Source organism: Giraffa tippelskirchi, chromosome 5 (genome assembly GCF_054371585.1).
Source record: "Giraffa tippelskirchi isolate mGirTip1 chromosome 5, T2T-mGirTip1v1.2.pri, whole genome shotgun sequence".
NCBI lineage: Eukaryota > Metazoa > Chordata > Mammalia > Artiodactyla > Giraffidae > Giraffa > Giraffa tippelskirchi.
The window spans coordinates 179,399,759-179,412,136 of NC_137279.1; the positions used below are offsets into that span (position 1 = coordinate 179,399,759).

At 48.4% G+C, this 12,378-nt stretch overlaps 1 protein-coding gene across 50 annotated transcripts in view; it reads right to left on the bottom strand.

The window, feature by feature from the left end:
• Positions 1-3,782: 3,782 nt before the first annotated feature.
• The window catches only part of NFYC (nuclear transcription factor Y subunit gamma), a 63,261-nt gene continuing 54,665 nt past the window's right edge, over positions 3,783-12,378 (bottom strand). For 21 of the 50 annotated variants that reach the window (XM_081493904.1, XM_081493906.1, XM_081493917.1 and 18 more), the window contains 4 exons: positions 11,505-11,663; positions 7,952-8,059; positions 5,481-5,540; positions 3,783-4,205 (listed from right to left, as the gene is read on the bottom strand). In XM_081493904.1, coding sequence (XP_081350030.1) covers positions 4,086-4,205; positions 5,481-5,540; positions 7,952-8,059; positions 11,505-11,663 — 447 coding nt within the window. In that variant the 3' untranslated portion in view covers positions 3,783-4,085. Of the gene's footprint in view, positions 4,206-4,439; positions 4,526-5,480; positions 5,541-7,951; positions 8,060-11,504; positions 11,664-12,378 lie in introns of all 50 variants that reach the window. The other 29 variants (XR_014054843.1, XR_014054847.1, XR_014054849.1 and 26 more) reach the window with 2 other exon arrangements.

Below are 12,378 nucleotides of genomic sequence, written 5' to 3' on the forward strand. Positions count from 1 at the left end.
GCATCAAAGAGCTCTTTGCTAACTCTGCCCTATGAGTTAGAAGTTTCTCAGCAAGGGTTATTTAAATTGGGCCTTGACGGATGTGTAGGAGTTCAATAAGTGGAAAAAGAAGTAAAAGGACAACCAGGGGACGTCCCTGGTGGTCCAGTGGTTAGAAGTCCATCTGCCAATGCTAGGGTTTGATCCCTGGTCTAGAAAGATGCCACATGCCAAGAAGCAACTAAGCCCGTGCACCACAACTACTGAGCCCATGCACCCTAGAGCCCACACTCTGCAACAACAGAAGCCACCACAATGAGAAGCCCATGCACTGCAACTAGACGGTAGCCCCTGATCGCTGAACCAGAGACAGCCCGTGCGCAGCAAAAAAGACTCAGAGCAGCCAATAAATAAATACATTTTTTAAAAAGGACAGCTACTGGGGTCAGTACTTGTGAAAACATGGAGGTGAGTTCAGGAAACAGCAAGTAATTTGAGTGTGACAGGAATGTCGAGTGCAGGGGAGAGAAGAATGAGAAGATACACGGATGGGGAGATAGAAAGGGCTGTCAAAAAGTCATTATTAAAATCTAACCATAAAAAAGGTTGAGTGATGAAAAATTGATGCTTTCAAATTATGGTGCTGGAAAACTCTTCAGAGTCCCTGGGACAGCAAGGAGATCAAACCAGTCAATCCTAAAGGAAATCAATCCTGAATATTCACTGGAAGGACTGATGCTGAAGCTCCAATACTTTGGCTACCTGATGCAAAGAGCTGACTCATTGGAAAACACCCTGATGCTGGGAAAGACTGAGGGCAGGAGAAGGGGGTGACAGAGGATGAGATGGTTGGATGGCATCACTGACTCAATGGACTTGAGTTTGAGCAAACTGTGGGAGATAGTGAAGGACAGGGAAGCCTGGTGTACTGCAGTCCATGGGGTCACAAAGAGCTGGACACAAGTGACTGAACAACAGAATCTAACCACCTGCCTGGATGTAATACCAGTCTGGAGAGGATAGTGTTTCCAGCCCTCACTTTGCCCTAGGAAGCTTCCTCCCTTCAAAAATTAAGGGTCTTATCCAAAAGGGGGTTAAGGATCTAGTACCCCTTGAGAAAGGGGAGTCATACCTCATAGTTCCTATAGTTGTCTCAAACTGGGATAAGGGTGGGACAAGACACCTCCTAGTCTTGGGTGAGTGCTACCTGCTGCCCCCTTGTGGCCTCAGTAGAACTGAGCAGCAAGGAGGCTGGCCGGGTGGTCTTTTTTTCATAATCCCAGGGGTCTCTGGTCTCCAGCGCCACCCTCTGGGAGTTATCCCAACCACCAGCTGTCCACCGACCAGATCTAATTGCTCTGTTTATTCCATGCATGTTCAAGGCTGCACCAGTGGGTTTGGGGAGACAGAGCAAAAGGAGACCATTCATAGTAAAGTCTTGTTCTTTGTGAAGTCTTGTTCTTTCTTACACACACACACACACCCCACCACCACCACCACCACCACCCTTGGCGAGTAAAAAACCTTGTATGCAGGGGGTCAGGAGACCAATGTTTTGGTTTCAGCTCCACCCTATTCATTCAGTGACCTTGGGCAAGTCACTGCACTTCACTGGGCCTCCTATGTCATCTATAATACAAGGATCACCATCCCTCTTCCTGTCTCCCCTGCGGGGTCACTGTGAAGATCATTGGGAGGACAGATGCTGTAAGTGCTAGGAAAAATGTCCAAGAGTGCTCCGGATGTAAGGGGATCGTGCTGGGTATTAGATAGGGGCTCTCTTGGGCTGTACCAAAGTGTTTGTTTACACCCGCATGGGCCCTGCTGGTGGGGAAATTTAAAGGGAACGTGCTCAGTAAGGCAACTGATAGAAATATCTCCAAATTAAGAATGAAGTTTGTAGGAAAATGGGGCCTCACTGACTTGTCTGAGATTCCAATTACGCATGGGTTTTCAGGATGAGTGGAAGAGCAGCAAGGTGGGACAGTGCAGTGGCCTCAGTACAGAGGGGTTAGCCAGGAAATAAGAGCTGAGCTTCTGCGCTTTATGAGCCCAGCATCCCTTCTGAGTGCTCCTCGTTCTCATGAGCCCTCTCCTGCAGCCTCTCCATGTGGGGCTGGGCACAGGCTATCACTAAATTACCTGCATGACTCACTGAGACATGTTTGGGTACAGGACAGTGGGAAAAGTCAGATAATCCCCTTCAGACAAGTCCAGGGCTAGAATGAAGGGGGCAGATCTGACTTACAGTGACAGCATCACCTGCTTCGTCTGCCTTGATGACACTGGAGGGGGACCATGTATCCAAAACCTTACTGCGAGGAACATCTGCTTTTGCCTAAGAATGTTTTCTTTCTTTTATAGCGTGAATCTCTCACCTGGTCGCATCTCTCTTTTTGCTTTGGTGGTCAGGAAGCTCAGGATCAAATGTGAAACCTCATTTTAAGAACTCTGTCTACGTCATTACAACCAGAACATTTGTTCTTGTTTTCAGCGATTCAGATTTCCACTCAATGATAAGTCTTCATAATTGTCATGTTTTATTATTTCACTGTGTATGTTTTCAATGCAAGACATAGCATCTTTTCTTGTGGAGTAAGGTAAGGTCCATTTAGGTAAATAACTGAAAATGAAATAGATGTCCAAGAGCTTACCACAGTTGACAATGGGGGATATTTGGTGACGGAATTCTGCGGGAATTAGGGTCAGACTTGAAATTATCTATTAAAGCCTCTTCCCTGGCCTGGCCTCCACCCCTTAGTCCCAGAAAGAAGTTGCCCGAGGTTTTATGACATATTACTGTCTGAGAAAACATGAGTTCCTTTCCTGGCACCCAGTTCTCTGCTCTTGCCATGACACCAGGCCTCATTCTAGCTGTAAATGGCATGGTGAAGGTAAGGAAGACAGCTCACCACTGGCCTCTGTGGCCAATGAAGAAGTGGCATGCTCTTTCTATGCTCCCTACTTCAATTAATAGGAAGCAAGTCCTGGCTGTAGACGCCTTCTGACCTGCTGGCTGACAAGGGGCCTGGGCTGCCCTCCATGGCAGATGCCAGGCCTTTGGTAATGAGCATGGCCATAGCAGGCAGCTCAGAGTGCCAGCATGTGCCAAGGCCTGGAGTTGGAGGGACTTACTCAAGGCCTTGCTTGAAGGATGGAGAGCTCCCTCTATGAGCGATGCTCTCTTGACCCTCATCCAAGAAGGACACAGGCTGAATCTGGCCCATGCGCCACACGCAGCCCAGGAAGTAAGGCAGGCAGGCAGGCAGCCCCAAGCAAAGGGTCCCATGAATGTCCTCAGACACACAAACCCAGACTCCAAATTATCTAAAATGAGATTTATTGCATTTCATGCAGTTTGAAGTCCATGCAGCAAAGGAGACTAGCACAATTTTTAATGCATTTAAAAATAAAATAAAGTTGAAAACAGGGGGGCGGGGGGTGGGTTATGCACAAAGTTCTAGTCTCCTTGGGTCCCTGAAAGAGAAGGGTTTGGGAATGAAACCATCCACTCTCCATGGCAAATGAGTCTTGTAAATGCAGGGAATGTTCTCACGGCCTCTGGAGGCAAATCCACAGAGCTCTGGGACAGGAGCAGGGCCCAGGGAGAAGAGCACTAGTGGAAAGGAAGCTACACACGTCACCTAATTTCACCTGAGGGCAGAACAAGGTGGCGAATCCTGGGGCAGCGGCTATTCTGGGTGTCAGGAGACTACACATACCCCTGGGGAGGCCTGCTCCTAAAAGAAGTGGCGGTAAGAACCCAAAAAAGAAAAACAAAGAAATATTTCTTAACCACACTCTTTGAGAAAATGCCATAAATATGTTATTTAATATTTTCATTTCATAGCATTGGACACACAGCTCAACATATTGAAATATTGATTCCTTGGAGAAAAAAAAAATGAGAAAAAAGGAAATAAAAAATATTGCATCTTTCTGTTGGAGAATCTTGGCCCCCAGGCACGGGGTGTTGTGCACCAGTGTCCTAGCCTGCAGGAGGCGCTGAGGTTGGCGGGGTCCTCTGGGGAGGGAGGCAGTGCCCGTCGCCTGGGCTGTATGGCAAAAATTGTGTTGGGTGTCCTTGGCCTTGCCAGCTCAGGCCCTCAGTCGCCGGTCACCTGGGGGGCCTGCCCGTCAGAGGGCTGGTTGGCTGACTGGATGAACATGGGCTGGGCGAGGTCCTGGCCGGCAGGCATGGTGACTTGCTGGATCTGGTAGAGCTGCTGCGAGGAGTGGAGAGGAGAGAGTGAGGTCACCCCGGGGAAAGAGGCGTGCAGCTCCCTATGGGCCTCAAGTTGGCTGGGGACCCCGGATACCTCAACCACCACCCACTGCAAGGCATCCGAGGGAGGAGGGGAAGTGGCAGTCTGCTGGGGCTGGGAGCAGCAGACACAGGAGGCACCAGCCCGGTGGGAGCAGGGGTGTGTGGTGGGCAGGGAGGAGGTGCAGGGGGTTACATTTCCTGTGGCTTTCACTTCTCTGGGCTCTGCCTCTCCCGTTAGCTTGCTCGAGCTTGCTAATGAACTTGCTGCACGCTGTTCCTCTGTGACAAACACAAGCCATCTGAACCACTGTACCAGCAGCCTGAAAGTCAGCATTTCCCCAACTCTTGGTAATCTTCACTGGCAAGGGCAGTAGGGATTATCCCCTCTCTTTTTCCTTAGAGTGTCTGGTTCAGGCTGAGGCTACACTGAATCTCCTGCACAGGCCCTGATGGGCACGCAGGTAACCTGGGATTAGCTGCTTCCTACAGCCAAGACCCGCGAGGGGTGGAGAAGATGCTCGTGGAGCCACCAAGAAAGGTTAGGGTCAACTGGACACAACTTCTCAGGTGTTTCCACAGAAACCCTTAAAGCCAACACCCCCTGACACAGGAGACCTAGCGTGTGAGCCTAGCATCTGGTGCTGGCAGAAGCCAGAGCTGGGTCCTGATGCCAGCTCCTCCCCTTTCTGGGCAGCAGAGAACATAGGCTTAGGCATGTCATCCTACCACATCCTCAGGGCTCTCTGGGGCCAAAGCACAGAGGGAAAGGTGGAGGGAAAAGGGAAGATTCCTTCCTCACGTGGGTTTAGAATTACTGAATTCCAGGCACTGAGAGAGCTGAGAGGTCACACGTTCCCTGCATTTCAACCAATCCATGAGATTAAGAAGAGCACAGCTTAGAGAAAAGCTACTCTTAAAGGAGACTGGAGACCTGCACGCTAGTCCTGGTTCTGCAATGAACAGCCAAGCAAGCACAGACAAGGCACTTTCCACCTCTAGGGCTCAGTTTACTCATCTGTAAAATGGGCATGGGGGCTACATAAAGTCGATGGTTATTTTAAACTCCCACAAGTCTATAAACCTAGAGGACAGGCAAGACTTGTTTTTAACAACTTCTGTCCACTTATTGTTAAAAGATGATGGGACAGCTGCCCTAACCACCAAATCCACAGATAGCACCTGCTACTCTCCAACAACTCCTCGCCCTCTGCGCCTGCCTTGGCTGGTGTCCTACCTGTCCATCCGTGAACTGGCTGAACTGCTGTTGTCCTTGCTGGACCTCTGTCTGTGTGATCTGTAGGAATCAAGAAGGCAAAGTAGGCAGATGAGCTGCAGGGTCTGGTCCATCAGTCCACCAGCTCACCAGCCAGGAGAGGGTCGTGAAGATCAAATGGACAGTGCATACGAGGTGCCCAGAACGAGGCATGGCACAGCACAGGGGCTTGATGAGTAGCAGGAAACCAAGGGTCCCTCCCCACCCCCAAGCACTGATGGCTACTCAGAGTTGGCACCACAGACAGGCCCATGGAGATGCCAATATACAACTTCCGCAACCATCTTTCTTAATGTCCACCCAAACCCCACCCCCACCCAAAACCAGCCCCTGACTATAAGGTCTTTCTGAGGCCTGAGGCTCAAGTCAAAATAAAAACACCTAGCTCCTAGATGCTGACAGGACAGGGCACAATATTTACAGTTTAGGCAGAAACCCTAACAGCCTGTCTTTCAACCTGTGATGGCAGATTGCAAAACACCAGGCAAAGTGGTAAGTGGTCGGTGGGCTCCAAACCAAACCCGTATCACCCAGATTATCTCACTGGAATGTGAAACACCCTGGCGAGCAGGTGGCCTTGGCCCTGGAAACCCTTGTGGCAAACCTATGAAGTACTTTTTCCGAGAGAGGCCACACGCAACCCTCTGAGCCAAGGGTCTGAGCCAAGGGTGGGGGCAGGGGACAGTAAGGAAACCATTTGTCACATGTACTTAAAATCTTATGTGGGCATTTTAAATACATTTTAAAATAAATTTACTGATATGGAGAACTGCATCATCTAACGCCAGCTGCTGGAGACAGCCTGGTAGACTAGAAAAAAGACTGAAGAATGTTTGTGTGTATATGTATTATCTATGGAACATTGGACTAGCTAATGTTTTCTGTGTACCTTCTCCTGGAATCATCACAGCCACCCTGCAAGGTAAGAACTGTCTTCTAGAGTGTCCTCACAATGGCCAAAAACAACCCATCAGGCCTACCCATGGGGCTGTAAGAACAATAAGGGGACAGGTGTGAAAGAGTTTCTTAACTACTGTTCTTTGTTTTGGATCTTTCTCCTCCCAGGAGGGCAGGAGTTAAGTTCTGTCTTTCCATCTCCCAGTGCAAAGTAAGTACTGAAGAAATGCCTACAGAATAAATGAGTGATCCTGAGACAAATGGAAAATATTCCTCACAGATGAGGAGGTTTTCATTGTGCCCTGTGGCCAGCAGGACTGCCCTTCACATCAACTGAACAGAGTTTCATTTACCTTTAAATTCCATTTACATATAATTTATTCAACAGTCATTCAGCAGACATTTACTGAGCACCTACTAAGTGCCAAAGTGTTACAATTATATTCTGTCAATCGGTTGTTATGAAGACTCTTGACTTTCCTCAGGTGCCTTTTCCTGCTTCTTTCCTTCTCTCTGTAACACCCAACTCTCCCCACTTTCTGGCTTTAGTTCCTGGTCCCAAAATTGACCTCTGGGGAACCAAGAACTCTTCCTTTTCATTTCTTCCCATCCTGTGCCACAGAAAGTTTCTGGATCCTAGGCTAGAATCTTATAAATTTAAGGGGGCGGGTACACTAAAGGGTGGGACAGTCTTGAGATCTGATTCCCTGTCAGTGAGCAAGCCAAGGAAGGATGGATTTGGAGTGGGCCCTTTAATCATCCCAGAGACCACACAGAACTCAGAAGCCCTGCTTTTGGCTCATTCCTCATATTTTCCCAAATGAGATCTTTGGAGATCGGCTCTACAAACAGCTCTGTCACCACTGTCAATAGATACATTGCCGGAAATGCAACTGGGCCAGACGAGTCCAGCTCTTAAACAATCACTGCTTTTTTGGGTCTGAGGCAAAAGAATTGATTAACGATGGCTCCCCTGTCCAGCATCCATGTCCCCTGCAAATAATGCCCACACCCCCAATCCCCACGCCCAAGGAAGTGGCCCCCTCAGCACCTGTGGCTCACAGCATCCAATATCTTGGGGCGTGAAGGGAGGGGAGGGGGCAGTCTCTGGTTAGGGGTGCACAAGAAGGTGCGGGGAAAAATCTAAGTAGCTTTCCAAAGGGCACAGAAGATGCCAGGACACAACAGTCATTCAGGTTTAAAGACGGAAACTGAGCCTGACGATGAGGCGGCCTGTGAAAACGCTTCCTTCAGTCAGACCTGCGCGTTTACACACATCGGGCTTTCCTCAGGTATCCTGAGACTTCCCCTGCCTTGTGTCTCCTTGTCCCTCGAGAACAAGACAGTAAGAGACACACTTTGAATCCACTCCTCTGATAAACCCCATCTGTCCCCTGGGGTGCAGAATACATGTGCAGAATGTGGAGGTGGCTCTTGCTGAAGATGAGGCGGCCAGAGAGTTGAGCCCTCCTTTCCAGTCAGAAGCCAGCTCCTGCTGGTCCCCAACTCAAGCCCTGCATCTCTCGGGGACATACCTGTTGAGCATTGGTGGCAAGTGTCTGGATCTGTCCCTGTACGACTTGGGTGCCTGATACAGGCTGGGCTAAACGGATATACTGCAGTTGGCCGGCATTCAGCTGCACCTATGGCAGGGGCAGAGACAAGCAGACCATAGGAGACTGAATGCAACCTCGAACAGGCAAACTTTTCATGATAAGAAATGGTGATTGTCCCTACCCACCACCCACCACCTCTCCAAAGAAGCCAACTCTGAAAAGCTCCTTTTTAACAGAGACCAAAACAAACAAAACCAAAACATCCAACCCCATAAGTCACACAAAAGAGCATGCTCCTTGAATGGACTTGGGGGCAATTCCCAGAGGATTTTGTCATACACGTGAGAACAGCACGGCTGGACCCTCAGTATTCACTGGCTCACAGTTTATGCTAGGAGTTTATGCCCAACTGTCTGACATTATTGGAATGCTTGTACCTTAAGTGTGGACCTTTCTCTCCTCCATCTCTACCCTTCACTACCCCAGTTCCTGGCATGGCTGATCTAACACTGAGAAGAGCCCCAGCGTCCACCAGGAGCCCAGAGCAGACGGCCATCACTCCCAACCTCAGCCTGAGAACTACCCAGCCCCGTGCTGCACATCTTGGAAGAGAAAGCTGGCCTGCTTTACTATCTCTGTCCCCAAAAGCCAGGACCAATGCTGGTCTGTGGGACTTTTAGGATCCTTGGTATTCAGCACTAGCCTCTGGCCAAACACCTCCCAAGGGGAAGCTGAATCAATAAACCTCTCACAGAAAACCCCTTCATGGGAAACTAAAGCTACAAAAATGCCCTTAGAGTCCCTCAGGCTTATGATTAAGTCTCAGATAATACAATAATACCACATGCTGCATTTAATTGCATGCTAAAAGCCTTAACTCAGGCTCTTAATGCTCCAGCATACCATGAAATAATGTATTAGTGCTTTGAGCATGAGGATGAGGAGAGGACCAAGGCAGCTACAATGCTAGGGGAACTGTGGCTCAGCAGAGAAAACAGTCGGCAAAGGAAGACTATGGACAGTCACGCTCAGGATATGGGGGATGAAAGAGGCTCCAGGAAGACCGGCAGATATGGTCTCCCTCCATCTGGGGGCCTAGACACCACCCTCCAGAAAAAATGCGGCCTGGCCTGCTTTTCTTTTAAGGGTGAGCTTCTTGAGGGTAATAGACAAGTCATGCCTCTTTGTCCTGGAGAAAATTTTCCTCTTGCCTTCAAGAGCTAACTTCATTGTATGGGCTTTTACTTCCATGAGTAAAATGCTGATAGGATGAAGCTCCTGCATCCAGTGTTAAATCAAACTGCTTCTCTGAAACTTCAGCTTCAAAGAGGATTTGAACCATCAATAAAAGATGATCATTGAACCAAGAAAAGAGGAACATTGAAGTTCCTGGTAGAACATTCCAGAAGTGTCTAAGGCAAGATGGAGGGACACAAAATCTAAACCCACTAAGAGTCCGGTTTAAAGGAGACAGGGCAAGATATTGTGACCTGCCGTCATTTCTCTCCTGAGAACTTGCCAAGAAGAGTTGCTGGGAAGTTGTGACGCCAAGCCTAACCCCCCACTACATCCCACAATGCAGCTTCCAGGCCAACGTTAGGTTGCTTTCGAGGAGGAAGACAGCTGCATGGAGGCTTGGGAAACCTCATGTGCCAAGACTGATGGCGGTCGGTCCCAGGAGTCTCCAGAACTCCAGCCAAGGACATGGGATGAAAGACTGCAAGAAGCCTGGTCCTAGGAGTGGGGGAAGGTATACTGCCAGCCACAGGGATTTTACATTTCCCAGCTGGAAAGAACACTTTGCAGAAACTCAAATGTGACTGAAAACTTGTGAACCAAACAGTTCCAAGCAGTTCTCAGAAGCAAGCTCTTCTTTCAGGCTTGGGCTTATATATATGGGGATGTGCTCTGCTCTTCAGTCTTCTACCACAGGGATGATCCTGGGGACCCTCACACCCTTTTAACATTAACTACAGAGCAAAGAAGCCCACCCCCCTGGATGGAAATCAACCCTGAATATTCACTGGAAGGACTGATGCTGAAGCTCCAACACTCTGGCCACCTGATGAGAAGAGCCAACTCAATGGAAAAGACCCTGATGCTGGGAAAAGACTGAGGGCAGGAGAAGGGGGCAAGAGAAGATGAGATGGTTGGATGGCATCACTGACTCAATGGACATGAGTTTGAGCAAACTCTGGGAGATAGTAAAGGACAGGGAAGTTGGTGTGCTACAGTTCATGAGATCGCAAAGAGTTGGACATAACTTAGCTACTGAACAGCAACAGAGCAAAGAGGCCCACTCCCTGGGCTTTCCAAAGAGGAGCATAAGTTTCCTTCCTGAAAGTTACCACTAATACTAGCACTCTGGTAAGTCTAGAAATGCAGACTCCTGCAGAAGTATACAGTGAAGACTAAGTCCTAAATTCTGCAACAAGTCTTCTGTGCCCCCAAGTCTTTAAAAGACTCAAGTTAAAGTTACTACGAAGTGGGAACTCTACTCTGGCTTAGAGGATCTTATTTTGGTGCTCTCACATGCAAAAGTGAGAACCATTTATGAGAGAAGTCATGGGTTGGTGGCTGCAAGGAATCTGAAATCGATGGGTGCTTGTGTGTGTATGTGGTCACCCCACCCCAACCTCGCCCCGTGTAAGAAGGAAGGGTGGGGGAGGGAGATGGAGAGAAGGGGTGGGGGAGAAAGAGAGAGAGAGGTGACAAAGAAAGAGATAGAGTGATGCACATACCCTCCTTTCCTCAGCTTTCTCTTGGCCTATTACTCTGTCAATTATGAAGAGCAGTCCCCAAAAGAGAGCTAAGGATACTTTTCAACCTTCCTTCAAAGAGGAAGTGGTTAGCCAAGTCCAAGTGAGATTCTGAATCTGCCTACATTTCATTGACAATAGGAAAGGTGAGAGGCAGGAACAGACCTGGTCTATGTCATTCGTTTTCTACATTTTTTGTGGCAAATTGACCAATGAATAGGTGGCACGTGTTACGACAAGGACTTTCTTCATTTTTTTTTTTTAAACAAAAAAATAAGTACAAGTGAAAAAGCCAACAAATGTAAGAAATGAAATCCCTCGAGGCACACAGGAAGTAGCAGTCCACAGTGAAGCAATGGATAAATTAAACGAAAGCCAAAAATACACTTTGTTGCAGGCTCCACTGGGAACTGACTCATGAATATGCAACAAGTGTATTTATGGCCTTCTCTATACACTTCCCTCTTATTCTCTGCAAATCAAGATAGGACTGCCTCACTGGGCCTTTGGCCCTTGGCATGGAATAGTGGCTACAAGGACCTCTTTGCATAGGAAGCGGGAGGGGAACTCTAGAGGAGCTGCCCCATAGTGGGGAGTCTGAACCTGGATTAAAGGAAAGCAGGGAGTACACAGTGAAGCCAGTTCTTGTCTAGGGTAATGGGAATGCAGGTTTACAACAAAGTGTGTGTGTGTGTGTATTAAAATGTTTAACTATTTCTGATTATATTGTTGTGCAGAGCGCCATACAGACCTGAAGGCAGGGCAGGGCTTACCGGGATCTGCTGGATCTCTCCCGTGTTTGTGATGATTTGCTGCATCACCTGCATGGTCTGCCCAGTGCCACTCTGGGCCTGCTGGGCTTGACCTTGTGGCTGGGCCTGGACGATCTGCACCTGCTGCCCTTCTCCAACTTGCATGGTCACGGGTGTGGTCTGGAAAGAAGAGTCATGAAAAAGCTGACTGAGTTCTAGCCCAGAGCCATCAGGCCTACCAAGGGGTTAATGCTGAGCAGTTAACCAGGAGCAAAGCCCTCCTGAATGCCTGACCTTATCTCAACACCAACAATACTCAACCTACAGAGTCCCCTGGGAGTATGCACACTCAGAGCACTGATAAAATCATTCTCCAAAATAAAACACAGGAAAGCAGAATGGATTTTTTGGCTCAGAGTGCAAAGTATTTGCCTCAACCCCAATACCTCTCTCTATGCTTCAAATGTTGCAACTTTTCATAGCCCCTTCAGTTACAGAAAGGCACATATGGTAAAAAAGAATTAAAAGCAACTACGATAATTCACCCAAGACTTGGCTGAAGTCAAGCCTGGAGCAGGTGAGTTTTGGAGGGCAAAGCAAATGGGAAGTGGGGTCAGTTTAGGACCCTGGGCTGCTTCCCCGGCATACAAGGCACTGGAAGAAACATAAAGGGCACACTGGCTGTCACCCCTACTTAGTCAGAGTGACTCCAGCCCAAGCTGCCCAGCTGGCTGCTCCAGATCACAGCATGGCTTCCCATGGGAGAGGCAAACACCCTTAAGACCTGGACACTGTTAAGACCTGGATCTTAATTGAGGCTATGTAAGTAATAGAATTTAACACTTTAACAGAATTTAGCAAGAATTTTAACCTTCTAGAAATAAGAATCTCAGAT